The 25,744-nt window shown below is 48.7% G+C and overlaps 7 protein-coding genes across 7 annotated transcripts; 1 reads left to right on the forward strand and 6 right to left on the reverse strand.

The window, feature by feature from the left end:
- Positions 1–765: 765 nt before the first annotated feature.
- On the forward strand, positions 766–1,863 carry NEUTE1DRAFT_82915 (uncharacterized protein; the record flags this gene model as incomplete). Its single annotated transcript, XM_009853203.1, has 2 exons — positions 766–876; positions 913–1,863. The coding sequence occupies 2 exons, from the start codon at positions 766–768 to the stop codon at positions 1,861–1,863; spliced, it is 1,062 nt and encodes a 353-aa protein (XP_009851505.1).
- An 895-nt stretch (positions 1,864–2,758) lies between these two features.
- NEUTE1DRAFT_82917 (uncharacterized protein) lies at positions 2,759–3,890 on the reverse strand (the record flags this gene model as incomplete). Its single annotated transcript, XM_009853204.1, has 1 exon — positions 2,759–3,890. One exon carries the CDS (start codon positions 3,866–3,868, stop codon positions 2,759–2,761), a length of 1,110 nt encoding a protein of 369 aa, XP_009851506.1.
- Positions 3,891–5,933: 2,043 nt separating this feature from the next.
- Positions 5,934–8,448, reverse strand: NEUTE1DRAFT_64239 (uncharacterized protein; the record flags this gene model as incomplete). The annotated part of the gene is made up of 2 exons (XM_009853205.1): positions 5,934–6,409; positions 6,468–8,448. The coding sequence occupies 2 exons, from the start codon at positions 8,029–8,031 to the stop codon at positions 6,150–6,152; spliced, it is 1,824 nt and encodes a 607-aa protein (XP_009851507.1).
- A 1,465-nt stretch (positions 8,449–9,913) lies between these two features.
- NEUTE1DRAFT_82922 (uncharacterized protein) lies at positions 9,914–10,410 on the reverse strand (the record flags this gene model as incomplete). The annotated part of the gene is made up of 2 exons (XM_009853206.1): positions 9,914–10,032; positions 10,136–10,410. 2 exons carry the CDS (start codon positions 10,290–10,292, stop codon positions 9,914–9,916), a joined length of 276 nt encoding a protein of 91 aa, XP_009851508.1.
- Positions 10,411–11,599: 1,189 nt separating this feature from the next.
- On the reverse strand, positions 11,600–13,134 carry NEUTE1DRAFT_82928 (uncharacterized protein; the record flags this gene model as incomplete). The annotated part of the gene is made up of 1 exon (XM_009853207.1): positions 11,600–13,134. One exon carries the CDS (start codon positions 13,132–13,134, stop codon positions 12,040–12,042), a length of 1,095 nt encoding a protein of 364 aa, XP_009851509.1.
- A 1,495-nt stretch (positions 13,135–14,629) lies between these two features.
- NEUTE1DRAFT_64249 (uncharacterized protein) lies at positions 14,630–16,336 on the reverse strand (the record flags this gene model as incomplete). Its single annotated transcript, XM_009853208.1, has 1 exon — positions 14,630–16,336. The coding sequence occupies one exon, from the start codon at positions 15,986–15,988 to the stop codon at positions 14,789–14,791; it is 1,200 nt and encodes a 399-aa protein (XP_009851510.1).
- A 2,757-nt stretch (positions 16,337–19,093) lies between these two features.
- On the reverse strand, positions 19,094–20,817 carry NEUTE1DRAFT_64252 (uncharacterized protein; the record flags this gene model as incomplete). The annotated part of the gene is made up of 1 exon (XM_009853209.1): positions 19,094–20,817. One exon carries the CDS (start codon positions 20,758–20,760, stop codon positions 19,303–19,305), a length of 1,458 nt encoding a protein of 485 aa, XP_009851511.1.
- Between the last annotated feature and the right edge of the window lie 4,927 nt (positions 20,818–25,744).

Here is a 25,744-nt window from a genome sequence, read left to right on the forward strand (position 1 = left end):
TGAATCATTAACTACGTCGTACCTCGGAAGCGGCAGTTTGAACAGGTCCATGCTGCTTAACAAGATCTGGTGCAAAAACCCTGCTCTTCAAATTACCTGACTCCGGTACGGAGCTGGATTTATGAACCTGGGCACGCCATCCGTTCGCGATCTGTTCTGTGTAGAGGTCATGCCAGAATAAGCCTCGATTCACAATTTCGCCAACTGCATGACTTCCAAAATTTCCATTTCACTAAAGAGCGTGAACAAGCCGAACGTCGTTGTTGATGTCTCACATGCTCACCTTAGTCCATACCAGTATCGCACATCCAATTCTCTACGGTATGTCTTCCAGCAGCCACCGTACATTCCACAGTCCATCACCGCCGCCGTAGTAAATACCAAAACAATTCTTCCCGTGTGCAAAAAAATGTCATGGCCTTTCCTCGGAGCCAGCGTTTGATAGGATGATAACGCAATTGGTCCCAATTATTCGGCCCCATTCCCCGTAGACAGGTTCCTGCATTTGTGCCCTCAATGGCTATCGAAACCACTGCTGTCGATCCTCAAGTGAAGGAATGCTGTCCGTGATAAGAGTTGTTTTTGCTGTGACCGTCGTTAGCAATGCTGCCATTTACTTGTGATGAGCGCTTTGGTCTGTAGTTCTTGGACGACGAAGATAAATACCACCGTTGAATCTGTCCTTACCTTCCTTCAAGCACCGCCTCATCATCATCTTCATTTTCATCCCCTCACCGGCCAAGCCCAACCCACCCAGCCGTCAAGATGAAGTTCTCCACCACCCTCGTCGCCACCTTTGCCTCGCTCTCCATGGCCGCTCCCGCCCACAAACGCCAGGCCGACGACACCACCTCTACCGACGCCGTCATCAGCGACGTCCTCCCTGGCATCACTGGCGAAGAGCCCATCGAGGACACCACCACGTCTTCCTCCTCCGCCGACGCCGTCATCAGCGACGTCCTCCCTGGCATCACTGGCGAAGAGCCCATCGAGGACACCACCACGTCTTCCTCCTCCGCCGACGCCCTCGCGACCGCCGACCCTTACGACATCTACCGCGTCCCCGCCGTGACTCCCACCTTCCCCATGGAGCAAAACGACTTCACTGGGATCCAAGGCGTGCAGTCCATTTCAGAAGACAACGATGACGATGATGACCTCGTCGACGCCGCCATCTCCAGCCTTACCGGCGTGACCCCCCCTTTGACGACCGGTACTGCCACCACCACCCGTCTCGACGCCGACGCCGACGCCAACAACGACAGAGCTCTTTCCGTCGACGATGCCTTCGTCAGTGATGCACAAGCGCAGGCGATGATCGACGCCGCTATTCGCTACGCGCAACAACTCCCTAACTCTGTTGTGCCTATGCCCTTGAGCACTGGAACTCCCCAAATTTTCGTAGACCCGTACCTGGGCAACACTACCACCCTTTTCAGCAACTCGTCCACCTCCGCCGTCAACCCTGCCGCTACTACCACCACTGATGGCACGGACCTGGTTGCGTCCCTCCAGGCTCTCAATGACGCTTTGGCTTCGTATCAGGATCTCATGAACGCCACCGCTACTGCCGCTGACAATGTCACGACGGGCGGCGCCGACGCATCTAAGCGCAAGATCAAGATGCTCGGCGACGACATGCTTTCGGGCATCCAACAGATGGCGAAGCGCGCTGAGATGGCCGCCGCCGAGCAGGTGCAGAACAAGACAATGAAGAGTGTGCTGCGTCAGCGGGGCATGATGGCTAATAGCACCATGTTTGCCAACAAGACGGAGGCGATTACGAGCAAGACGGTTATGGATAAGATGGGCAGGAATGGGGTGTTGGAGAGGTATGTTAAGATGGTTGCGGGTGAGAATTAATTCGGTCGCTGGACTTTGTCCAAAATGTCTGCGAGCAAAAGGTTCAATACTTACCTCTACCTCTAGTGTAGATGGTGGGGAAAACAGGGAGGTTCGAGGTGATGCTTTGAATGTTAAAGGGGAAAAGGGATCTTAGAGGAGTAATGAAGTCGGATATCGATAGCTACCTAGAAAAGGAACAGTCATGAAATTTTCAAAACCCGCATTGACTAGCCAGTTTATAAGTCCTGGTGTTGATCCTGACTGTGTTGGTAAAAAGTTTGTGATGTCGGGAGTTGTTTTGGTCAGACGGCAGACAGCCAAATGCCGGCGATAAGCGAGCGATATCTGACAAGATGACATGCATCCTTCGGGTTGCTCTGGAGTAACCCAGCCTGAACCAGGTCTAGATCAAGGTAAAGAGAACCACGATCGATTGTATAATGAGCAGGTGCAAAGAGATGGTGTTCATTGAAGGGTAAATGGAACCGGAAAGAAGAAATGATACTTCATATTTATAGGGATAGGGTATCACTCCAGGGAAAGGCAGGCAGGTAGGCAGTCAGTCGGGCACCGCCCCCCTACTTTTGTAGCTGGCCACCTTTGCAAGACCATGCTAAAGATATGCTCCCAAACAAGAAAAGAAAGCAAAAAAAAAGATAAAAGGCAAAATATCGACCGCCGAAGTGTTGTAACACCCATCCTGGCTCAAGCAAGCCATTCGGTTTGCTCTTTGCCCTTGCTCGTGTAAGACATGGGGTTTGATATCGACCTGTGCTGGCAAGCGATGCCGCTTTGAACACCAGGCCTTGACTCCCTACTCCTGATATTACGCCCGAAAACAACGTCATGACTATTTTTCGAATACCGCATATAACCCAAGCAAACCCCCTTCCACCCTCCTTCTCCAGCCCTCTCACGCCTCGGCAGCAGCTTCCGCCTGCATCCCCTCCCTCCCCGGGGGCGGATTCCTCAATGTAATCACCTCTCGTTTCCCATAAAGGTCATGCTCAACACCCTCCCACGCCTCGACACCAGATTTTAGCATCTCCCACTGGCCTCTCAGCGCCTCCTCGTCCACTCTCAGCTCAAACCCGACCAAGAAGCAGAAGCTAATCTCTAACCTCGCGAGCTCCGTTTCGCTAACTCCGCCCACTTTGGCAAACTTGGAGTGCGGATAGCTCAGATCTTCCAAGGCTTTCATGGCGACTCGTATGCCTGCCAAAAGTAGGCGATGCGCATTGCGCTTGGTGACGACGATGGCGCGCTCGATAATAGCCAGGCGGTGGATGTACAGAGAAGCGGCGAGGTAGACAGCCGTGGACATGGGGCAGTATTGGTGGATGCGCAGGAGGTAGTCGGTAATGGAGATCGGGGGAGGCAGTCGCGAGTAGAATTTGCGGGTTATGGCCGAGTGTTGGGTGTTGAGCGGCTGGGAGTTCTCGCCGACGATGATGTAGGGTTCAAGGGCCGATTTTGCGTCGCTGGACGAGAGACCGGGCGGTGGGGTTGGGTTGGGGGTGCGGAGTTGGACGCCGTCTATTGACTGGGATTGTTTGTACCCTTCTCTCGAGGGAGGTGGGTGCGGGTGCCGTTGTGGCGCCGGGCTGAAGGGTCTCCGTGGGGAATTGGTCGCGCTCTTTTGCTGCAAAAGCCTGGCCAGGTTCTTCTCGGAATTAGACCGTACGATGCTCTGTTTTTCGGCGTCCATGCCACGCATATGGGGGATGGTTGGGGATCGTGGGGGCGGCGTGGGCGGGATGTCGCCTGTGAAGGAAACGAGGGTCTCGATGCCAGCGCTGAGGAGCTTGAGGGCGGCTAAGGGGGAGACTTTGTAGATATCGTCAACATCTTGGTCGGACTCGCCGGTGTGTGATTGTGTTATTTGTCGGAAGAGCTTTGGGTCGGCTGAAGGGACGGGTGCCGGGGGAGGCGTCGCCGGGGCGCTCGAGTCGGACTTTTGTTCAGTATCAGCAGCCGGAGGGTCGGTAGGTGCCGGAGCCCCGTGTTCGGGATTGGGTGACATGTTGGAATGCGATTCGATTGCGTTCACTTAGGTATCGTCGAAAGAATAATGATATCGAAAGGTAGCAAAAAAGGAGCAAGCTTTGTGAATGGTGCGCGCGACGAAAGCGACTGGCGAAGGTGGGACTGGGATTGGTCGCGTGACACAACAATGAGTAATTTGTCGATCTGTGGCGACGAAGGTGTATTGACGACGACAGAGGCTATGGTCGCGAGGTGACGTTGTCGAGGTGAAGATGTCGTAGGTCGTCGTAGGTTGAAGTTTGTAGGTAGTCAAGTCAGTCGAGGTCGGTCGGTCGTAGTGTTGAGAAAAGAACTGAAGTCGTCGGTCGAACGAGGAAATTGCGCTCGTGCAGTCAACAGGCGGTTCCCTGTCGCAGCGGTTCGGAGACAGGAATTCCGTCGGTCGTGTAGATGTCCCCGGTCCTCCAAAGGTAGGTAAGTACGGTACCTCAGCTCGGCCACGGCGGGTGTCGAAAAAAGGACAAATTGTGTATCCTGCCACGACGTGCGACACGCAATCTCATGATCTCGTGTTTCCTTATATGTGTCGGTCACTTCCTTGGAATTCAAGGACGACGTGACGGGCGATCGCTTGTCTGGCTGATCAGATCAGGGTCTCGCCTGTACTTCGCCGCAAGTCTTCAACTTGGCGCGCTACTGATTTGGCCGCTATCGCCGCTACACTATTTAAGGTGGTATCGTCCGTCGGCTGCTAGCGTCGCCAGGGCAGCATGGACACGATGGAGTCGTTGATGCCGCTGTTCCTTGTCAGCGGAGTTGCTGGACTCCAGTCAACTCCAGCAATTGTCCAGGTCTCGTCAGCTGAATGTCTCCAGTGGAGGAGGCGGCGACTAGGTCGTTCGAGTTATGGGGCGGGGCCAGTCGAAGGCCTTGGTTGATCTCGGCGCCGCTTCCGGTCGGCTGGAAGACTGAGATTTTGTAAAGTCGGGTGTTTATGTCGACCAGAAGAAAACACGGTAATCTTCAGCGACGGTGGCAGTTTGGTGTTCAGCTGAGGAGATATGTTGGATTCGTTTAGGGATGGAGAATGTCTCGGGTCGGATGAGCGCGGCGCGGGCGAGGGGGGAGTTGAAGAGACACGGAACCCAGAGGAGGAAGATGCGGGATAGTGTTTCTTGTTTAATTGTTAGCGCCAACTGCCGCTGTCATTGTCCAGTCTTGTCACTGATGTTTTCTTTCTTTCAGTTCTTTCCTTTTGTCCTCGACCCCGCCCCGCTGCAGAACATCAGGGGGTCCGTGCATAAATTCTTTTTCTTCAGCGCAGAATGACCCAAAATTTATCCAATTGCCAAATGATTTCTCAAATCTGTTCCCCTTCCAGACGACAAAGACAGATGCAGCGAAAGAGGATCGACACTCACCATATACCGTCATCCCGCGTTGTCTCTTCACTCCTTCAATGTCAACAAGCGAATCGGCGTTGCGACAGCAAATGTGACAGCTCCCTCCCCAACCTGTTGCACACCTCGTTGACTCGCAACCAAATCACGAGGCATAAGTCGCCGTGTTCGAGACCCCTTGAGACCTCTGGGGTACCGATGATCAGCGCAGACGGTGGCGAAGAATATTGCCGACCCCTGCTCCGTCACTTGGTCAGTGGTTGGGAGAGTTCGGGAAAATATGGAGGGCGCAACAATGATGGCTATGGCGCCAGCAATCACGAGGTGGTCCAATCAAGGGAACGGGGGCAGTTGACGACAGACGCGCAGCTATTTGGACGAGGAAGCACGACATGAAGCATACATATATGCAGGAATCACCGGAAAAAAGACACGAGCACGTGTCATAGCAAGGCAGTGTTCGGACGCGGGGTCGAACTCCCCTCGATCGTATGTTCCGGTGAGCATCACGATACAACACGGGACGAACAGCTCGAGTGCGGAGATGGAAAGGGGTAGCATCGTGTTACCTTTGGATCGCACCCACGGCATCCTCCTTTCCAACACATCGACCTGGCGACGTGGGGTTATAATTCACAAGAGGCGCCACTTGAACAGCTGTCTCGACTTTACTCGCAAACTATTCCGACGCCGACTCAAACCCGCTAACATGGCATAGAGCTAAACACCGGTACCACCAGACTATGTCACCAAACATGCCATCAGACCAAAACTCCAGGGAGATTCGGCGAATTGCCGTTGCCAAGAGACGGACGACGGCATTGCTTCTCGCAAGACAGATTCAATCCACCATCAACGGCACTCCCCGGCTTCAAAAAGAACACGTGGATGCAATTTGGAAGCTTATCCTAAAACAAACTAAGATCCCATGGCCACCTTGCAGTCTACCACGGCACTCTGTCCCCCCTCCACCGCGGCAATGGCCTCCTTCAACACCCGATCCAGATCCGCCGTGTTGTCGACCCTGGCCGCAAACAAATCACCACCCGCAGCCGCCTTGGCGATGCCCGCATAATCAGGCGATGGGCTGAACTCGATATTAATGTCTGCATTGGAAGCCTTGGACCCGAGTCCGTCGGGGTGGACCAGAAGCAGAGACCGGCGAGGGGCGTTCCATCCTGTCTCTTGTATTAGTTTCGAGATGCGATAGACGGAGAAAACGGAGGTGTAACCTACCCTTGTTGTTCAGAACAATGGTCAACACGGGAATGTCGTATCTCTTGGAGATCCAGTACACACTTCCCGGTACCGAGAACAGGAACGTTCCGTCGCCCACAATCTGTACGACCAACTTGCTCTTTCCTCCCTTGGCCTTGGCCTCCACCTCCGTAGCCAGCTTGATACCGAGGGCACCACCGCCAGACCAACCGAGACCACCACCACCGCAGTTGATCCACGACCCCGGCAGCGTAGGCTGGATGTTATCGTGCACAAACAGAGTGTTGGTAACAGCCTCAATAGCCCAGATGGTATCCTCGGGGCACAAAGCCCTCAACCGCCTGCACAGGTGACCAGTGCCATACTCTCCGTTCTCTAGGGGCTTTGCTCTTTCGGCAATCTCTTCCAGCTTCTGCTTGTGTTGGGCCTGGAGCTCCTTCCACCTCTTTTCGCGCTCTTCACTCTGCAACTGCTTCTTCAACTCCTCATCAGTCTTTAGCTTCTCCGTCAGCTGCTCCACAGCCGTCAACGGATCAGCCCTGTACCTCGCTTCCGCCTCCAGGTAGAACACGGGCATGACCTGCTTCAAGGGGTCCACATCTACATGGAAGACTCTCGCGTCTTTGCTGGGCTTCATCTGTGTCGGGATCCATGGCACATCACAGTCCAGCACGAGAATGACATCCGCCTCCGCCACAGACTGATCGTTGCCAAACCTCAACCCCAACCAGCCCGGATGATCAGCAGGGAAACACATATCACTACCACCCGTATCCAACACCCTCAATCCCTTGACCGTGTTGGCGAGTTCAACCAGTGCCGGCGGGATAGCATGGTTCCTCCCCGCATACCCCGTCACCACAAGCGGCTTCTTAGCTCCCGCCAACGCACCCGCCATCTCCTGCACTGCCCCCTTGGACAAACCCCCTAGCTCCACCGGCTTCCAGTGTGCCTGGTTCAGCTCATACTTGGGGATCTCCATCTCCATCACCTCTCTGCTTCCACACAAGTACACCGGCCCCTGCGGTTGACTCTTGGCAAACTGCAACGCTCTATTGACCATCTGCTTGACATTCACTCCCGTCTTCAGTTCCGCCGCATACCGACAATACTGCCCCACGATCTGTTTTTGGTCTGGGACATCTTGGATCCAATGGATATACTCGGTCCTTGACCCTCTCAGCTCTCCCTCGATCGTAATCGGACTGATGCCCGCAAACACCAAAACGGGAGCCCTTCCCGCACTGGAATTGTGAACAGCAGCACCCAGCCCCTGCGTGCCAACGTCGACATGCACGATAATTGCCTGCGGTTGACCCGTTAACCGGGCGTACCCGTCCGCCATGGACATGGCTACCATTTCGTTGGGGCAGGTGATGATGCGCGGAAAGGTGGAGGGGGAGGCCTTGCCGCGGACCATGGCTTCGATGATGGACGGGTGATCGGAGCCCAGGTTGACAAAGACATGGGAGACGCCGGCGGCGAAGAGGGCTTCAAAGAAGGCGAAGGAGGTGGTGTACATGTCGGATGAAGAAGAAGAAGAGGTGGTGGGTTGGGTGAGGGGTGGAGGTTGGGAGGACATTTTGTTGGTAGCGGTGGTAGTGGTGGTTAGAGGCGGGTTTGTTGTTGGTGTTACTGGTGACTTGGTAAGTCCCGATGGTGTTGATGATGATGATGTCGAGGTCGATCGGTTGGAGATGCCGATGATTGACGGTAAGTTGAAGAACTCGGCCAGTGCTTGACAATATGGCTCGAGTTGGAGAGGTCGAGGTCGGTATTAGTTGAAGGTAGGGGAAAGCAACTGAATGCAAAGGTGAGTGCAAGTGCAAGTCGTGATGGGACGAAATGCAGTGGTTCCAATCCCGAGACAGGAGCGGGGTATGTGAGGGGGACTTGGAGGAGTTCGGCTCGAGTCTACCGAGACACCGCACGCGCTACTACCCCACGATTTTCCCCGGATTTCCAAAGATGGGATGGGACAAGGGTCAAGGTAGGTTTGATAACTTGAACTGAAGATGAACTCCGAAAGACCGCAGGGACTTTTCTGGTGATGGTGATGATGTTGTAACAGTAACACCATGACAATAGTAAAAAAGGGCACTCAACTGGTATTTATATGATCGGGGAAAGCACGTGAGAGAGAAGTTCGTTATTGTGACAAGAAAGAAGACAAGGGGTCTTGCGCAACTTCGGTTCGGCTTAAGCCCCCCCTCGCTGTTTCCCATTGTGGTCGTCTCGTGACATGCCATTCAATGGAATTGACCAACTGGAGCAGGCAGATAATGCAAGGAAAGTTTACAGCTGAGCGGCGTGCATAGCTGACTGGACGGTGAAGCATTGCAACTCGTACCTTTAACGGCAGGTGAGTGACAGACTGACAGGAGGTGTTACCTAATGATAAGATGTGTATCAAGTGGTTGGTGGTTGGTTGAAGAGACAAGATGTTTGGAGATACATTTTTTGTGATGTTAAGTCTACAGTACGTACTGTAGAATATGGAAATCAAAAGTCCCAGATCATGTCAGCCATGTTTGAAGCTTTGGGTACTTGTAGAATCAGTTCACAGAAAACATGTCGACACGGCTCATTTCATGTCTCACTTTTGGTTTGGCCGTTGTATGGAAGGGTCCACAGACAGGAACTGAACTACTGAAGACTAACAGGAAGCAACGAAACAATATGAAGAACTTAACACTCCATCTCTCCAGCCAGCCCCTCAAAGAGCGGCCCCCCTCCAGGCGGGTGTTTGTCTTGTGTCGATCTGCCGTTGTTTTCCGCTATCTCGGCGGGTTGGGGAACCGCTGCTGGCCGACGGGGTAACCCCAACTTTAAACGAAGTAGACCCACCTGTGGGCCTTAGGTGGACGGTTCGGGAAAGAGTGGGGATTGGATTCCTTCCACCGCGGCGGGCTTATCGATAAGGTATGAGATCATCAGTTCCCTTCCCTTGAATGGGGGACGCTGCGACTCTGTGAGCTTTCGTTGATGAAAACAAAGAACTAACTTCCACTTGAGCTTGGCATCATCACCGCTTGGCAACTTCACAAGTTTCAATTAACGCGCCCAGCCGGAGTCCACCGCCGTCATGTCCTTACTCGAAATGGCGTTGGAGGTTTTTTGATGTGTCAACGAACACCGCGGATCGCGTTATGACAAGAACTAACTCGGACAAGTGTGCGCGATCAGATGTACGAATCACAGAGCAACACCTCGACTCTATTGACTCAAATTAGGTCATGGTTTTTGTTTATCCAAAACTTTGGTCAGATCTGGTAGCCAGCGAGTACCTAGGTCCATTCCATGTTCCAGAAGTTGATCCTGACAGATTGCAGTCAAGTCATCAATCAAACTCATTCCCGTCCCGAAACGCCGAATGAAAGGAAACCAATCCATCGTAAAGTCATGTCATCCGTTTGTCTACCAACTCCCAAGGTTGCGGGAAACCCCATGAGACCACGGGTCATCTACTCATTCAACCCCAGCTCCTCATCGCTTGGCTCCCGGTACGTTCCCTTGGGCTTGGCGTGTCTCGTCTTTTCCTCGATAATGTTGGACTCGTCGATGGCTTCAGTGTCGTCCTTGGCTGTTTTCACGAATCTATTAGTATCTGTCCCTCTATCGTGATTTATGTTCACCAAGGTTCTTCGTGAGGACAGGAAGTAGAAAGAGAGAAACTGAAGACGTACCCAATTGACGATCGCTGTCCGCCTCCTCTGGAAGAAGCCCATCTTCGACAGGCGCGTTGTCGTCAATGACGGGAACGGCTTCTGTGCCCTTGGTCTTGTAGGAGGGGTCGTTGACTTGGCCGGAAGGGGCCTCGTTGGAAAAGTTGGCGCTGGACATGTTGGTGGTTTGTGGGCGGTTATTGTGTGTAGAGATATGTGAAAGTAGTAAGGTTAGTCTTGATGACTGGGTGCAAGTAGGTTGTTTGATTGGGCTATCACAAAATTAGGTATGAAGGTGAGTTCATGAGAGATGGTTTTACAATCAGTGGGTCAGTGTTTTTATGTTTCCTCCCTCAACCATGGACGGGCTATTCCGTTCCCATTTTGTTGAGCTGAGCCTCAAAGACTCAAAATATGGATGACGGAAGCGATTACATCTCCGATCATCGAGGAGCAAGCCACCGGCAAACCATCACCGATTAAACCTCTGCGGCTTTCGTCCCTTTTCTTTTCTCTCCATCTGTCAATAGTAGCATCATGTGCACTGTCCAATATATTGCGTGACGTCGTGCATCCTTTCCTAGATTGGACTCTGTTTCTGATTGTTTCTGATTTCCTGGGGAAATCGCATCGATCGTATTGGCGATCGATGGTGTTCGATGCATTCGGTTTGTTCTTTGAGGGCTCCACCGGACGCGGATCGACCCGTCCCACTTCTGCCACGATTCACATTCCGATCTATACACTAATTCACGCCTAACTAGGCAGGAACCCTCACTACCTGTTTCAGCATCTACTTTGGGATCATTCCCACCGTACTGTGTTAGGAATTGATCATTTATTGATATGATGAGTCAATATTTCGTTTGCCAATGTTCAAAAGGATGAAGGGATGAGTGATTGTCTTGCGCTGGTTAGGATGCAAAGTGCCGGTGGATACGTCATGACGGTGCTGGCAGCATCATCGATAGGCAGGAGCGAACAAACAACCTAACATCGGATTGCAGGACCGCGGGGAGGAATTACTCCGGGCTGTTTCATGACTTGTCAGGTAGGATGACTTGGATGGAAAAGTAGAAGGTTATGGGATGGCCAACTGGGGCGAGAAAAGGTATATAAAGGTCTCTTGCTCCCATCAACTGCCTCAAAAATATTCCAGCAGACCAGACAACCAAACAAACACACTTCATTCCCAAGACATCACTCACAAACAACCAACCTCTTCCAATCCAACCACAAAACAAAATCAGCCAATATGTCCGACTTCGAGAACAAGAACCCCAACAACGTCCTTGGCGGACACAAGGCCACCCTTCACAACCCTAGTACGTATCCTCCTCAGCGCCTCCAGCTTCCGTCCCTCGTCGACATTTTCTTTTTCCATATCACATCCATCCAAGCCCCACAATCCATGACTAACCAGAAATATCACAGATGTGTCCGAGGAAGCCAAGGAGCACTCCAAGAAGGTGCTCGAAAACGCCGGCGAGGCGTACGATGAGTCTTCTTCGGGCAAGACCACCACCGACGACGGCGAGAAGAATCCCGGAAACGTTGCGGGAGGATACAAGGCCACCCTCAACAACCCCAATGTGTCCGACGAGGCCAAGGAGCACGCCAAGAAGAAGCTTGACGGCCTCGAGTAAGCTCACAGTTCACGAAAGAACCATTCGACGAGGGGAAGCACGGAGTTATCTCGTTCGAAACATGGGCCTTGTAAATGCGAATGCATGATGGGGAGGATAATGAATCATGAGGTGTACGATATGGACGATATGGACGGATCTTAATTTGATGACAGTAATGAAATCACACCATAGTCCCGAGCTGCTTTGGTCCAAACTCATCGTGAACTTTTTCTTGTGTTGCTTCTGTGATCACTCGTCGACTGTCGTGCGGGACCTCGAGACCGATCCCGGCTCATCCTACTCCCCAACCCTGATAACAACCTTTCCCTTCGCCCTCCCACTGCCCAACCTCTCATAGGCCTTCACCAACTCCTCCATCTCCCAAACCCCACCATCCACCAAGCCCCTTTCAATAACCCCCTCCTCCACCAACCTCCCCACCTCCCTTACAGTCTTCTTTCCGGGGATCAACAACAACAACTCAAACTCCCTCGGCGTCCTACCCAACCACACGGGCCTCAACTTATTCTTGACATAGGGAACAACACCCTGCGATGGTCCTCCAGCAATACTGATAAACTTCCCCTCCTTCTTCAAATACCCCGGCGATTGAGAAAACATATCCTGGCTTCCTGCGCAGTCAAAGATGAAATCCAACTTATCCTCCCCAAACAGCTCGGCCAAGTGCGCAGTGACGGGGTGATGATCCTTGTAATTAACCACCTTTCCTCCGCACTGCGTCACCAACTCCTCGCCTTCCGCAGAACCTGTAGTCCCCCATACTTTTGCCCCCTTTCCTTTGAGAATCTGCGTGAGAATACTCCCCACGCCGCCACTAGCGCCATTAACCAGGCATCGCTTCCCCTTCCAGTCCGCATCTGATGCGACACCAGCAGTCTGCGCCATGAGCACGGCGGTTTGTCCCGCGATGCCAAACAACCCCACTGCTTCTTCCCCGCTCACCTCATTCCTCCCGTTGAGTCCCCCCCATGTCTTTGGCTTTTTGGCTACCAGCGAGGAAGAGACGAGAAGGTATTCGGCCAACGAACCTTTACCCCAAAAGACATCTCCTGCTCCCAGAGCTCCACAGACTACGTCGCCCACTGTGAACTCGTTGGCGTCCACATCAGGTCCGGCGCCGATAACTCGTCCGCAAAAGTCGAATCCAGGCGTGGGGTTTCGACGGAAGGGAAGCCAGTGCGGGAATAAGCGGAGGATGTGCAAGTCGACGGGGTTGAGTGCCGCGTGGGTGATTTTGAGGAGGAGGTTGTTGTCCGTGATGGTTGGCTGGGCCTGGGTGGTTGCGGAGGGGGCAATGGATGGGGATGAGCCGGGAAGGGGATGAGAAGGGGAGAGGGTGAGGCCGGCAGAGGTGAGTGTCCAGGCGCGCATTTTGGCAGGGAGTTCTGATGTTGAAGAGGGAGATGCCATGGTTGGTTGATGTTGAGCTACGGTGGATTGGGTTGGTGATGGTAGTGAAGTGGTATGTATGGTGTTGTTGATGTTGGTGATGTTGAATTGCAGAGTGATCATGGTTGGTTGAACTGAAATGTCCAGATTCAGGGGTTTGTCGAGTTGGCGGCTTGGCGCTGTTAGCGAGACGTGGATGAATCGGGTGTCCCAATGGTGATGGTCTGGCTGGATGATGCTGATGTTGGGGCTAATGGTAAATTACCTTGGATAGAATTTATGGAAGGAAAGAAGTGTCCATGAAGATAATGAAAAGCCGGATGATGATACAAGCACTGAAAGAAAGATGAAACAAAAACAGCTCCTGGGTGAAACCAGAACTGCCGTTGTCGTGTCAGTGCCACTCCGGAACGGGACGAGAGCTTGGGCCATCCGGGATCTAGGGCCCCAGTACGGCTCCGGCTTTCTCAGCGGCAGGACCCTCCTTCCGTCTACCGTCCGAGACCATATAAGCCCGAAGAATCGGACCTTCAAACACGGCCAAGTAGTCTACGTGGTAGTGTACTGGGTCCAGAAAATGCGTGGTATTTTCGTAGGTTTAACCCGTGCTCGTCCAGAGTTGACTCATCCCGAGTTCGATTCCGAGCATGGGCGAGCTGATCTTTTTTCTTCTTTTTTTCTTCCCTTTTGTTATCTTCGTTTTTCCTTTCATTTGGTTACTCCCGTCCGTCATAACTGCATCTTTTCTTATAGGCAACCGGGACGGCGATTCCTTGCAAGCCTCCAGAAACTTCAACAAGGCTCAGATCACATCCACGAGTAAACGCACCCTTTCCAGAAACGCTTACCAGGTTCAAGCAAAAACTCAAGATGGCTATGAGGTTGGCCGTCAATATCAAAAGATATGTAAAGAAGCCTTTTACTTTCATCCACTGAAAGTAAGAAGCTCCGACGTTCCTGAAGAGTCCCTTCCGCCACAGCGCAACTCTGGCCCTCTCAAAATATATCACCACTGGAAACATCTACTGAGGGGATTAAAAAAAAGAGAAAAAGGAGAAATGAAGAAAGAGGAACGGGGAGCGTATAGTAGAGGCATCTTCCTCTTTATACGTACCTCTTCATATTAAAGGTAACAGGAGACTACTGGAATTTCCATGAGATTAAAAGGCGCCCAGTATGGGAGCAAAAGCAACAAGCATACCGTCAGTGCTCTCTTTGGTCGTCATAGCCCGACTTGACCACTCTTTAGGTGGCTCGCCAGCGGCTCAGACCTGTCTACCAAGAAAGTGTCTCTACTCGAGAGCAAGAGGCTTCGCCCTGGATGCAGGCAAAACCATTGCAAGCTCGTTTGAGGAGACGACGATCTCGGGCAGGCTTTAGTGCTTTCGTCATCCGGTTGCTTTACTTGCTGCGTCTATGTCGTAGGGGAGAATGGCTAGAAGTGTATCCAGATGAAACGAGATGGGGTCAGGTGTGAAAGAGAGAAACGCCAAACGCATCAAAGCAGGATACGCAGGCTGGAAGATGACATGATCCATTATTCTTTTAGCGCCATAGAAAACCATACCCGAGCCCATAAGCAAACAAGACAAGAGAAAGAAACCAAAAAAAGCTGATACTCGCAGACGACCACAGCTTAGTGCTTCCTCCTCGACGTGCTGTTCACCAACTTCTTCTTCATCGCCTTGGGTATCTTCTCTTTCCTCTTCTCCCTCTTGGCCTCCTTAACCGCCGCCTTATGCTGCTTCTTTTCGTCCTTGTCGATGAACCTCTTGCCTCTTGGTGTTCCCTTTTCGAATCGGCTCTCGTCATCCTCGTCATCACTACCCTCCTCTTCGTCACCACTGCCCTCCTCCTCCTCCTCAGACTCCTCCTCTTCCTGATCCTCCGCCGTCTTGTGCACCACTTGATCCGCCAATAGGTTCTTATATACCAAATCCTCTCCCTGACCCTCGTTCACCTTGGCAACATCCTTCTCGATATCGTAAACCTCGTTCAGCGTCTTGGGGATGTACTGGTTTCTGAAAACCTCGTTGTCGACCTCCTGCTCGGCCCTGGCCTCCTCGGTATCCTCCACCTCCACCCTCGTCTGGTACAGCTGTTCGACCGTTTCCTTCATACCGGGTTCCTCGACCGGTCCCTTGGGGTTGACGATGAAATCGAAAATTGTGCGGTCCGACAAAGTGTCAACACCCTTCCTCCTGAAGAAATCTCCGACGTTCTTGATATCCATACGAAGGAACTCAAGCGAGTGGGGATGATCGTGCTCGACGGATTGGGAAACGTCAATGATATAGAGCTTCTTGTTGTTGTAGAGAATGTTGTATTCCGACAAATCGGCGTGGACGAGGCGGCAGACCTGGTACAACTTGCGCATGAGGCCAAGGAGTTGGATGTAGAGGTCGCGCCATTGCTCGTCGGCGTCGTCGCCTGAGATGGGAGCGTCGCGCAGACGGGGGTAGGCCCAGCCCTTGCGATCTCCCAAGAAGCTCATGACGAGAACGTGCAGCTTGAGCTTGATGGGCTCCGGGCAGGGGATGCCGGCTGTGTACAAACGGCGCAGGTTTCGGAATTCCTTTTCGGCCCAGAGCTTGACCATCTTCCTGTTGTTTCCCTTTTCGCTGCCGCTCTTGAAGCGGTGTTCACCGGTAATGTACTTCTCGCGATCCTTGAACACCAGAATGGCCGTCTTGTAGATCTTGATGGCCTTGTGTATGGGGGCCGAGCCATCCTCGGGGTGGAGGATGGCACCGTAGACGTTGGCTTCCTTGCCCGTGCTGATGGCGCCGTGAATCTCGGAGACAAAGCCCTGGTTGATCATCTGCAGCAGGATCATGCGCGTGCGCTGGTCGAGGACGAGTTCGGAGGTGGCACGGTCGGACTTGTCTTTGCTGCGCTCGGCGGGACCGGAGGCATTGTCGAAGGCGTCGATGCGGATCTTTCCGGCGAACTTGGATAGGGCGGCAATCTGGTCGTCGACGCGGGCCGACGTGTTGGCTGTGGGTTTTTGTTGCTGGGCCTGAGCTTGGGACTGCTGAGAGTTGGTAGCACCGGCGCCATGTTGTTGGCGGTTGTACGACTTGGTCAGGTCGGCGCCGCCATCTTCGTAGTCGAGGTCATCGTCCGATTCAAAGACATCTTGGAGGTCGTCGTCGTCGTCTTCCTCTTCGATCGCAAGGTTGTCGAGCTGGGCGGTGGTGTTGCTGAGGTCGACATTCTGGTTGTCGGTCGCCGCTGTGGTCGACGTGAGTTCTGGTTGGGACGCCATCTTGCTGCCGAGTCTGCTTTCGTCAGTTCCGTCGGTATCAGCAGGTGGTGATGAGACAGGATGGCAGACGAAATGGAAAGCGTCATGGAACTTGCGAACTTCCACTGGCAATTTTCTTGGTGGGGCGAGCTTACCTTATCTTATCGTAATGCGGGGTGTCTTCCAGTTGTAGGGCTGTTTTCGAGATTCAGGGTTAGGGTAATCCGTGAGTATCGAGTTCTTGACGACGATGACTCGAAGACGGATTGGAATTGAACTGAGGATGTTGTTGAATGTTTGCGTTCCAGATGATATGGCTGTTCATTAAGTAGTCTTTGGCTCCCTGCAGTATTCAGCATTTATAATTTGTTTTGCCTCTACGAGTATAAACCACTTTGCACCCCTGCACCGATGGCGACCAGTTTGCCACTAGAGTGAGCTTGTCGCCTACGCTAGGCGATGATGTTGACGCTATCATTCTGATTCATTCCACATTCATTCCTTGCGCTTTTGCATCTTCGACATCTCAACACGGTGCGGAACACACCTGCTTCTGCCGGTGACTCAATCAGCACTAACAGCACTAACAGCACCCATTGCCCGCTTCCCTGTGGGACAGAACCCAGCTGTTAGTGCTCATAAGGGGCGACCACCCAAAAGCCAATTCTCCACCCATGGGGCATGGGCCGATTCCCAAAGTCATCAAGCAACACCATGGTCTCGGGTATACAGGGAAACCTATCGCCATCCACCTTACCTTCCATTTTACTTATGGTCAAATCTGGTATATGACCTCTGGAGATATGTGTTTCATCAACGGAAACGATGGAAACTTGCAATCAAAGTAGAGCCATCACGACCTTCTGGCCTGCCTCCGGCACCTCATCCAGGCATACATTGACATGAAGCGTTGAGATGATTTGATTCATGGTCGTTGATGACTCCCACGTCAACAAACGGATAATGGGTCATCGACCACCCGAGTTCAGGAATGAACACATTTACATCATGTGTGAGTCGCAATTTGATGTCCTGTTCCTTCTATTTTACCTGCCCCTGACCTTTACCTTCCCACTTCCTGATCAGGTCTTAACCTTTTCCATGATTCCTCCTTTTTCGTGATTCCTCCTTTTCCACGGTCCCTTCTTTTCATATTGAATTCCCTGCACGGTACCTAGAGGTATATTACCGGCGATGTGAGCCTTTAAAATCATAGAGAAGAGGACCCAAATAGTGAGGCATAGGTAAGTACCTACCATTCAAGGCTGCAAGAACCAATCTCGATTGCATATATCACACTCCCCAACCTCAACCCAACGATCCAGCCGCGAATCATGCTGAAGATTGCCTCGACAGCCTCTACTGTTGCAGTTCCGCCTGTTGTGTCTTTGCGTACAATAGTTGTAGCGGCGAAGGGTCCCCTGGAATAGGTCTTTGCCACCCCGGCACCGATCGCCGTTGCGGCAGAACCTGTATTCAATGCCGTATCTGCACATTTGGACTTGTGTTCTCTCCTATGGTATGGGTGTTAGTGCTTTTTGTCTGGGAGGTTGGTTCAGATTATTGTGATGCTAGCTCACTGCTTGTGGTTTGCGTGTTCTGGTGGTTTCTTTCTGTAGGTTCAAAGCTGGTCTATCTTCACCTTCGCTTGGTTGCTTGGTTGATGGGCTATCTGGTGGAAAAGATCGTAGTGGTGGAATTATGGGGATATTTATATATTTCCGAGGAGGAACTATTTGGCATTATTTGAGGTCCTTGGACTACTTCCTTTACACCCCATGAAGGGAGGTGAATGGCTTCAGAGAACCACTGTGAAGTTCGTTGATTGAGCCCCTTGAAGAGTCGGGTTGCCCTCGTACCGGAAACAGGAAAGAATAGATCGGCCTCCCATGAGAAGCGAACAGGTTGCTCATGTTCGATCGCTTCACTCAACCTCCATCTATTATTTGTCCCATTCACATGCCCTCCACCTTGCAAGAGTTGAATCTCAAACAATTTGAGATCAGTCCCTCATCTCAAGATCGAATGACCATGGACAGAGGTATCCTGCTTCTTATGGCCTACGTCTAGAGGTATTCATTGACGCCGCTCAATCCTGTCCTCCCGCCTACCGCAAAGACCCTTCACGGTCACATTTTGAATCGATCATCTCTGTCCCTCTAGAAGTCAATTCACCGTGTGCCCAGCAGAGAATTTTATCCCAAACGGATCCTGTAGTTCCCGTCCTTTCAGGAGAAGGACCCCAAGAAAGCTCAAGGAACCTCAGGCAAGGGAGACTTGGTCCTGATCCCAAAGCGGATAGTTCATTGGGGCATCGATCGCTGTACAGGATCATGGGTTTAGTCCTATTGGGCAGTCTGCTAGCCTGGGACAAGCTTCGCCGTGGGAGGGGAATGCCAAGACACACCTTGCTCATCCGCCATGTTGACGACACTCGATGGTAGAGGTACCTAGATTTAGCGTGGGTGTATGTCCATGAGACTGCCCAAATCCTAGATCCAATAGTCCTTCTCGTTACAGCAATTATTTTGCTACTAGATCCAATCAAGCTTCCACTTCATCGCTGGAGGAAAGGATAGAGATGATGAAGCCTTGTACAGGACGGAACGTGCTTGAGCGACACATAAGAGTAACGAGATAGGTTTTGAACATCCAGCTTTGCCACTTGGAACACTGAATCAGTCAGTGTTTGTTTACATTACAGACTAAGTTGATGACTACCTACCTACCTTATCCAAGAATGATTGCCTTCCAAGCTCCCATGTTGCCGGTCGTGACATCCAGCCACACCATTTCTGTTTCCATGCCATGCCCAATGAGTAAAGAACACCAAACATACGCTGACCCAAACACCAACAAGCCTAAATCAAATCATCGGTGAACCCAAGACCTTCATATCATCATCAAAACGGTCGTTCCCCGGCCGACCCGGGTCCATTCAACGGCATCTTTCTTGGTGTCGGCGTGCTCGGCTCTGTTTCCCTCTCATACGCAGACTCAACTTTGCCCTCATTCTCAGGTTCTCCATGTGCTTCCAACTCATACGATCCCTCTCTGGTGTCCTCCAACGGAACAACGGCCCATCTCCCCAAGGGCCTATCCACCACCCCCCACAAATCCGCTGGCACATAATCGCCCACTTCCAACCGGAAATGCTCTCTCTCTCTCTTGTCCGCCTCCACCAGCTTGTCCACCTGCTCCCTCGCTTTCCTCCATATGCTGTCAATCTTGCCCTCCACCGCTCTTCGTCGTTCCACTTCGAGCAGTAAGCCGCCATAAGCATTCAGGAACCCTTCGTAGAACTTTTTGAGCTCGTCCATCTTTGACACGTTCTCGTCGATCGTCTCCTTCTCGTCCTCCCATCTTTGCACAAATTCGGCCTCGGCGGCAACATACGAGGACGCCCGGGCACCGACCTCCACGAGCAGGGAGAAGCATGTGAGCGTAGCGGCGTGGGAGGCTCGGCTGGCTGAGAAGAGCGAATGGAGAGATGCATGATCCATCTCCATTTGTTGCAGTACGTTGTGAATATCGGCAACCACGTCATCGACCTCGGCGGCATCGCGCATCACGACGTGTAGTAGTTCCTGGCGCTCGAGAGGGTCCATGGGTTCAAAGGCCGATGGGCCCGACTCGGATTCCTGGGCGGAGATGACGCCTGATATGGACACTGGAGCCTGGTCCTCGTCTGACGATGTGGCTTCTGCTGCGCGCCGGCGGGCCAAAGCAGCCCCGCCTTCGGTGGTGCGCACGGCGGTTACGCACATGTCGAAGTGCCGAGTCAAAGAGGAGAGATGTTCGGCCATGAGGTGGGAACCCTCGGACAAGGCGGAGAGCAGGTTGGGTATGGATCGCTGGTCGGGGGGACACCCGTCGGGTGCTGTAGTGGTTGGGTTGGCGAGGGAGGCGGCAGCGGCCATGGCATCGGTGAGGGTACGCAGGTCGGTGTCAAAGCGGAGGAGATCGCCGTCGAACGAGGTCTTGGCTGCTGAAAGCTCGTGGATGCTCTCCTTCAGCGCGTCGCGTACCTGCTCGACAATCTTGGGGTCGACAAAGTCCAACAGACACTTGGGCTCTTCGCCCGGCTGGCGGAAAACGTTCTCGACTGTGGTCTTGCGCAGAACCTGCATAATCTTTTCGAGTCGGCCGTCGGCGGTGTCGAGGGTGCGGATGATGTGCTTGAAATCGCGGGTGCCGTTATCATAGGCGCGTGCCATGCCCCGGCGGAGTTGGTGAAGAATGTGAAGCTCTTGGAGAATGCCGTGGCGCAAGAAGGCGGTCTGCGCCGAGAGGATGACGAATTCTTGGTGCATCTGGCGTGCCGAGGTCGCCAGGTCGTTGGCGCGCAGGACAAGGGTCATGGAGGAGAGGGACTGTTTGGCGGCGAGGAGGTGCTTGACGAGGATTTCAACGGGCACGTCGTCGGCGTTGAACTCGGACGAGTCGGCCCCATCCTCAAGCTCGTGGCCTGGTGGTTCGGGGGATAGTGCTGGGGCGGCGGCGGCGGCGGCGGCATCGTGAAGGGACGTTCGTGAGGGCCGTCTTGGTTGGGGGGCGTCATCGGGTAAGAGGGCTGCTGGTGGGCTGGGAGAGTGGGAGTGAAAGCTCGCCATTGTGACTGACTGACTGACTGGGTTGTCGTGGCCGGGGTGGAAGAAGGGACTGGAATGGAAGAGCCGGTCGAGGTTGGTGACGGTGGTTCAGTGCATGTTGGGTAAATGGTACCTAGTATCGACTCGCTGACCAGCAGGAGAATCAGATAAAGGTGGGTAGGCTGGGTTGTAAAGAAAGAAGACTTGACACCCGACAGAACTGGGAGAGATGGAAGATGGTGACGGAGGAGTGGAAGGGGGCCCGAAGTGGAACATGAGATGTGGATTGTCACCGAGCGGGACAACGCGCCGCGTCATGTCAGCTCTGACAAGCATTGCGGGGAACTGAAATACATATATGTACAGGGCCACAGGGGTTCTGTTAAGCCCACTGTAACCACAGCTGCTTGGGAGTGCATTACTTAATGCCCGGGCCTGACTGTCATGTGACTTGGATTGGAACGGCAACTGAATAAAACATCGCTTCAACCCCCACGTGACCCCTTTATTTGTTTAATCTTTCGTCGGAAACACGGACACCACCTTGCGATTCGACCCGGATGAATGCTCAGAGGAGGAGTACCAACGGGCAGGAGAGCGACCTCTAAAGGAACTACTAGGCATGGAACGGGCAGCGCACTCCAAGACCACACGACGTGGGCGCAAACGGGCACCTTCTCTTTCTATATACCTACACGAGCTGGGCCGCTCAAACGTCCGGGTAAGGTATTAGTAATTTTCGCGGGCGGTCGCTACGTAAAATCCTGCACGCACTACCAGTGTCATAGCGCACGGACCGAAAACCCGCTTTTTGCCTACAAAAGTATTGTTAGCACTATCTAAATTTCGCGCTTTTTTTATTAGTACATTCCCGTACTATCGTTTTTCGCGCTTTAGTAGACTTTTTATATACTTATTAATTAATAACGTTAATAATAAAACGTTCGATATACTTCTCTAATATACTCGTACGGCCGCTATAAGCCTTATAAACCCTAATACTAATTGTAGAAGAAGGCTGCGAAGAATTGTAAATAATTCCTAGACTTTATTCTATACTATTTACTACGAGAATAAACCGATTTCGGACTTCCGTCTTAATACTTATAAAGCGCCTTATAAAACGTATATATTATATACCGAATCTATAAGGACTATATATATATAGTAGTAGATTGAGCGTTGAAAAGTTTAAGCGGAAGTAGCCTGAGTAATAATTGTATAAGGATTACCTAATCCGGTTTCTATAGATGTATAAGGTTTATAGTTAAGAGAATTACATATTTAAATTCTATTTAATAATATTTAAGCTACCTTTTATATAGATTTAAGTCCGATAAATATTGTATACGAGTCTTACGGTACGAAATATTGGTTAAATAAATAGTTTATTATTTATATACCCTCTTTTTAGTTAGAAATATTCTATTAACCTTTATTATAAGGTACTTCCGTAAATAATTTTTAAATTTAGTAAATATTATATATATGGTAATATTAATTTGCTTTGTTGAAAATTATTGTTAGCCTTCTTATGTACGCTATTTATAAGGAATGATTAATAGGCCCGGAAGTTTTAGGAAAAGCTATAGTACTATAATAGTACCTTTGCTTTTATATTTATAAATTGTATAGAAAAGGCGTATAGGGGTAGTAGTAGGCTCTAGAACTTTCAAATATAGGGTGCCTTATACTATTTATAAGGTTCTTTACTGCTAAAACCGGGTAAGCTTCTTAAATATACTTAATTATATATTTATAATCTGTAAATACCGAATCCCATGCAAATTTAAATTGGGTAGCATTTTTAAGCCTTTTTAAATATAGATTCTAAGTCCGTAGAGGATTTTATATTCTTTCTATATTATTACAACCCGTTCGTAGATATTTATAATAATGCACAGGAGCGCTTAGAAGCTTACTAGTCCGAAAATACTTATATTAAATTCGATCCTTAAATATATTTATAATTAATTATATAGGAATGTATTAATTAGAGGTGCGAAAACCTTCCTACTACGGACGAGGTTATTAGAATCCTTCCGGATATACTTAACGAGTAGGATAAAGTACGTGAGGACGGTACGTTTAGCTCTGTAAGATTTATTATTTGGAGTTGTAAGGGTTTTTAAGTATTTAATTATATTCTAATTATTTACCCTATTTATTTTCTTTTAATATATATATTAATATTACTATACAGGGATTATAGGTTTTATTGCTCCTTAATAAAAGTGAATACTATTGCCCGTAAAGACCCTTATATAAAGTAGAATAAATAATATAAATATTATTTATTCCTGCGTAGTAGTTAGGAAAATATTCTATTCCTATTTAAACGGCTTTTCTAATAATAGTTGGTAGATAGATTTGCTATAAGTAATTAGAATGAATTAGATTAGTTTAAGTACTATTAAATAGAAATTTATATAGAGCTATACTAGAATTTAATAAATTCAATTAGTAATACAGATATTTAAGAAGGGCAAGGTAGTATTACTTTAAATATTAGGTAGAGAATTATATTATTTATAAATTATATTAGTAGTGCCCGTTATAATACAAAGTACTATTAAAATTCTATAACTATAACTTGTAAGTTAAGAAAGCCTACGTTCCTTATTACTATAATTGTAAATTTATATTAGTTAGAGGTTAAATAGGAGTTGAATGGTTTTAGTACTAGTAATTAACCGGATATTATTAATTATATATTTAATTTTAAATCGAATATATTAATTAAAGAGATTAAGAAAAGTCTTTTTAGTAATTGTATTAGCGTTATATAGATTCTGGAATTCTAGAAACGAGGCCTTCTATACTAATATATCTTAGACTTTTTAGACTTTGATTCTTAATAAGTTTATTTATAACTAGAAGTTATGGACCGGGCTATACGAATAGAATTTCTAACTTTGGAAAAGGACCCGGACAGCCGGCTTAAGGGTTTATTAGGTACTCTTTTAATTTATAGCCCTTATAATATAGATAACCGGAAAGCTTTATATATAGTTATAGATAAAAAGGATAAAAAGGCTGCACTAAAGTATAGAAAGCGGTATTCTAAGCCTTATATAGTAGAAACGACTATTATTAGAAAGATTAGGTACCCTTCTTATAAGTACTATAATAGTAATATTTATATTACGAAAAAGGTGAAAAGGAATAATATATAGCTAAACAATAGGGCGGTTATACTATATAACCCGTACTTAGTCTTAAAGTATAAATATTATATTTATATAGAGGTTTACTCTATTGTAGATACTATTAAATATATTTATAAATATATTTATAAGGGTATAAATAGGATTATTATAGAGATTATAGAGTTGGATAAATTTAAACAGTATATGTTTATATAGTATATAAGTCTAGCGGAAGTATTTATTCGGACTATAAAATAGGGTATTTACGAGGAATATCCTCTAATTATACTTCTAACTATATATTGTAAGAATAATCCTTCTATTACTATAATTGCTAATTTACTCCTTAATAAGGTAGTTGTACGGATTGAGTAGGTTGCCTAAATTATACTAAAAGGGTTCTTTAAATATAATACGGAATATTTTAATAGTCCGAATAGAGATATTCTATATATAGATTTCCCTTCTAAATACATTTAAAAGGAGAGTACGAAAATTTAATAATTATAGTAAAAGGGTTTTATTATTAGGCGGCTTTATTATATTCTTCCTATAGTTAATAAATAGTCTTTTTATATTTATTCTTATTAAACGTACTTAAGCCTACCTTATTTTAAGATTTACGTATTATAAATAGTATAGTATATAATATATTTAGAAAAGGTTTATTTAAAGCGAGGGCTCTTGAATATAATTCCCAGTAGAATGTATTATTTAAAGAGGTTGGAATTTAGTAGATTGGGCGGCAATTATAGTATTTATTTACTATATACTTAATAAATAGTAATTTTATAACGGATCCGAAAGGTACTTAGGATAAGGTTAGATATTTATTTTATAACGATTTACTCTATAGAATAGCCGGAATAGTAGGTATACCTCCTAATTTATAGGATTTGTATATTAATTACAATTTATATTTTATTAGCTAATATTTTATTTAATTAGAGAAATTTCTTTTCAGTATATATTTCCCAGAATTAGTATTTATATAGGAATAAATAGATAGAAACCCTTTTTTACAATAGGAGTTATAGTATAATCTGGATAAATAATAATAGTTTTTAGACGATATTTAATTTAAATTTAATATTAGGTAAATTATAGTCTTTAATAATATTATTACGGCCGTAGAAAGTAACTTTAAAGAGGCCCTCTTCTTTGTATAGGGACCGGGAGGTATTAGAAAGATATTTCTCTACTATAGGCTATATATATACTTTTATACTCGGAATAAAGTAGTATTATACGTAGTATTCTTTAATATTATAGTACTTTTATTAGAAGGCGGCTAAATTATATACTTCTAGTTTAAAATTCTTTTAGATGTTTCTACCTTATAAATATATAATATTAAGAAGAATACTAACCTATATAAATTATTAGAATGGACTTCCTTAATTATTTAGGACGAAGTTCCTATATAAGACTAGGGGTATATCAAAATTGTAAATTATATTTTATAGGATTTATTAAGTTGTAAGGGTATTTAGTTTGGTAGTATTCTAACAATTTTTAGTTGGGACTTTACTTAAATTTTACCCGTAAAAAAGAAAGGTAACCGGGCGGAAATTGTATTTATAAACTTTAAGTACTTCCTTATT

Source organism: Neurospora tetrasperma (assembly GCF_000213175.1).
Source record: "Neurospora tetrasperma FGSC 2508 unplaced genomic scaffold NEUTE1scaffold_3, whole genome shotgun sequence".
Lineage (NCBI taxonomy): Eukaryota > Fungi > Ascomycota > Sordariomycetes > Sordariales > Sordariaceae > Neurospora > Neurospora tetrasperma.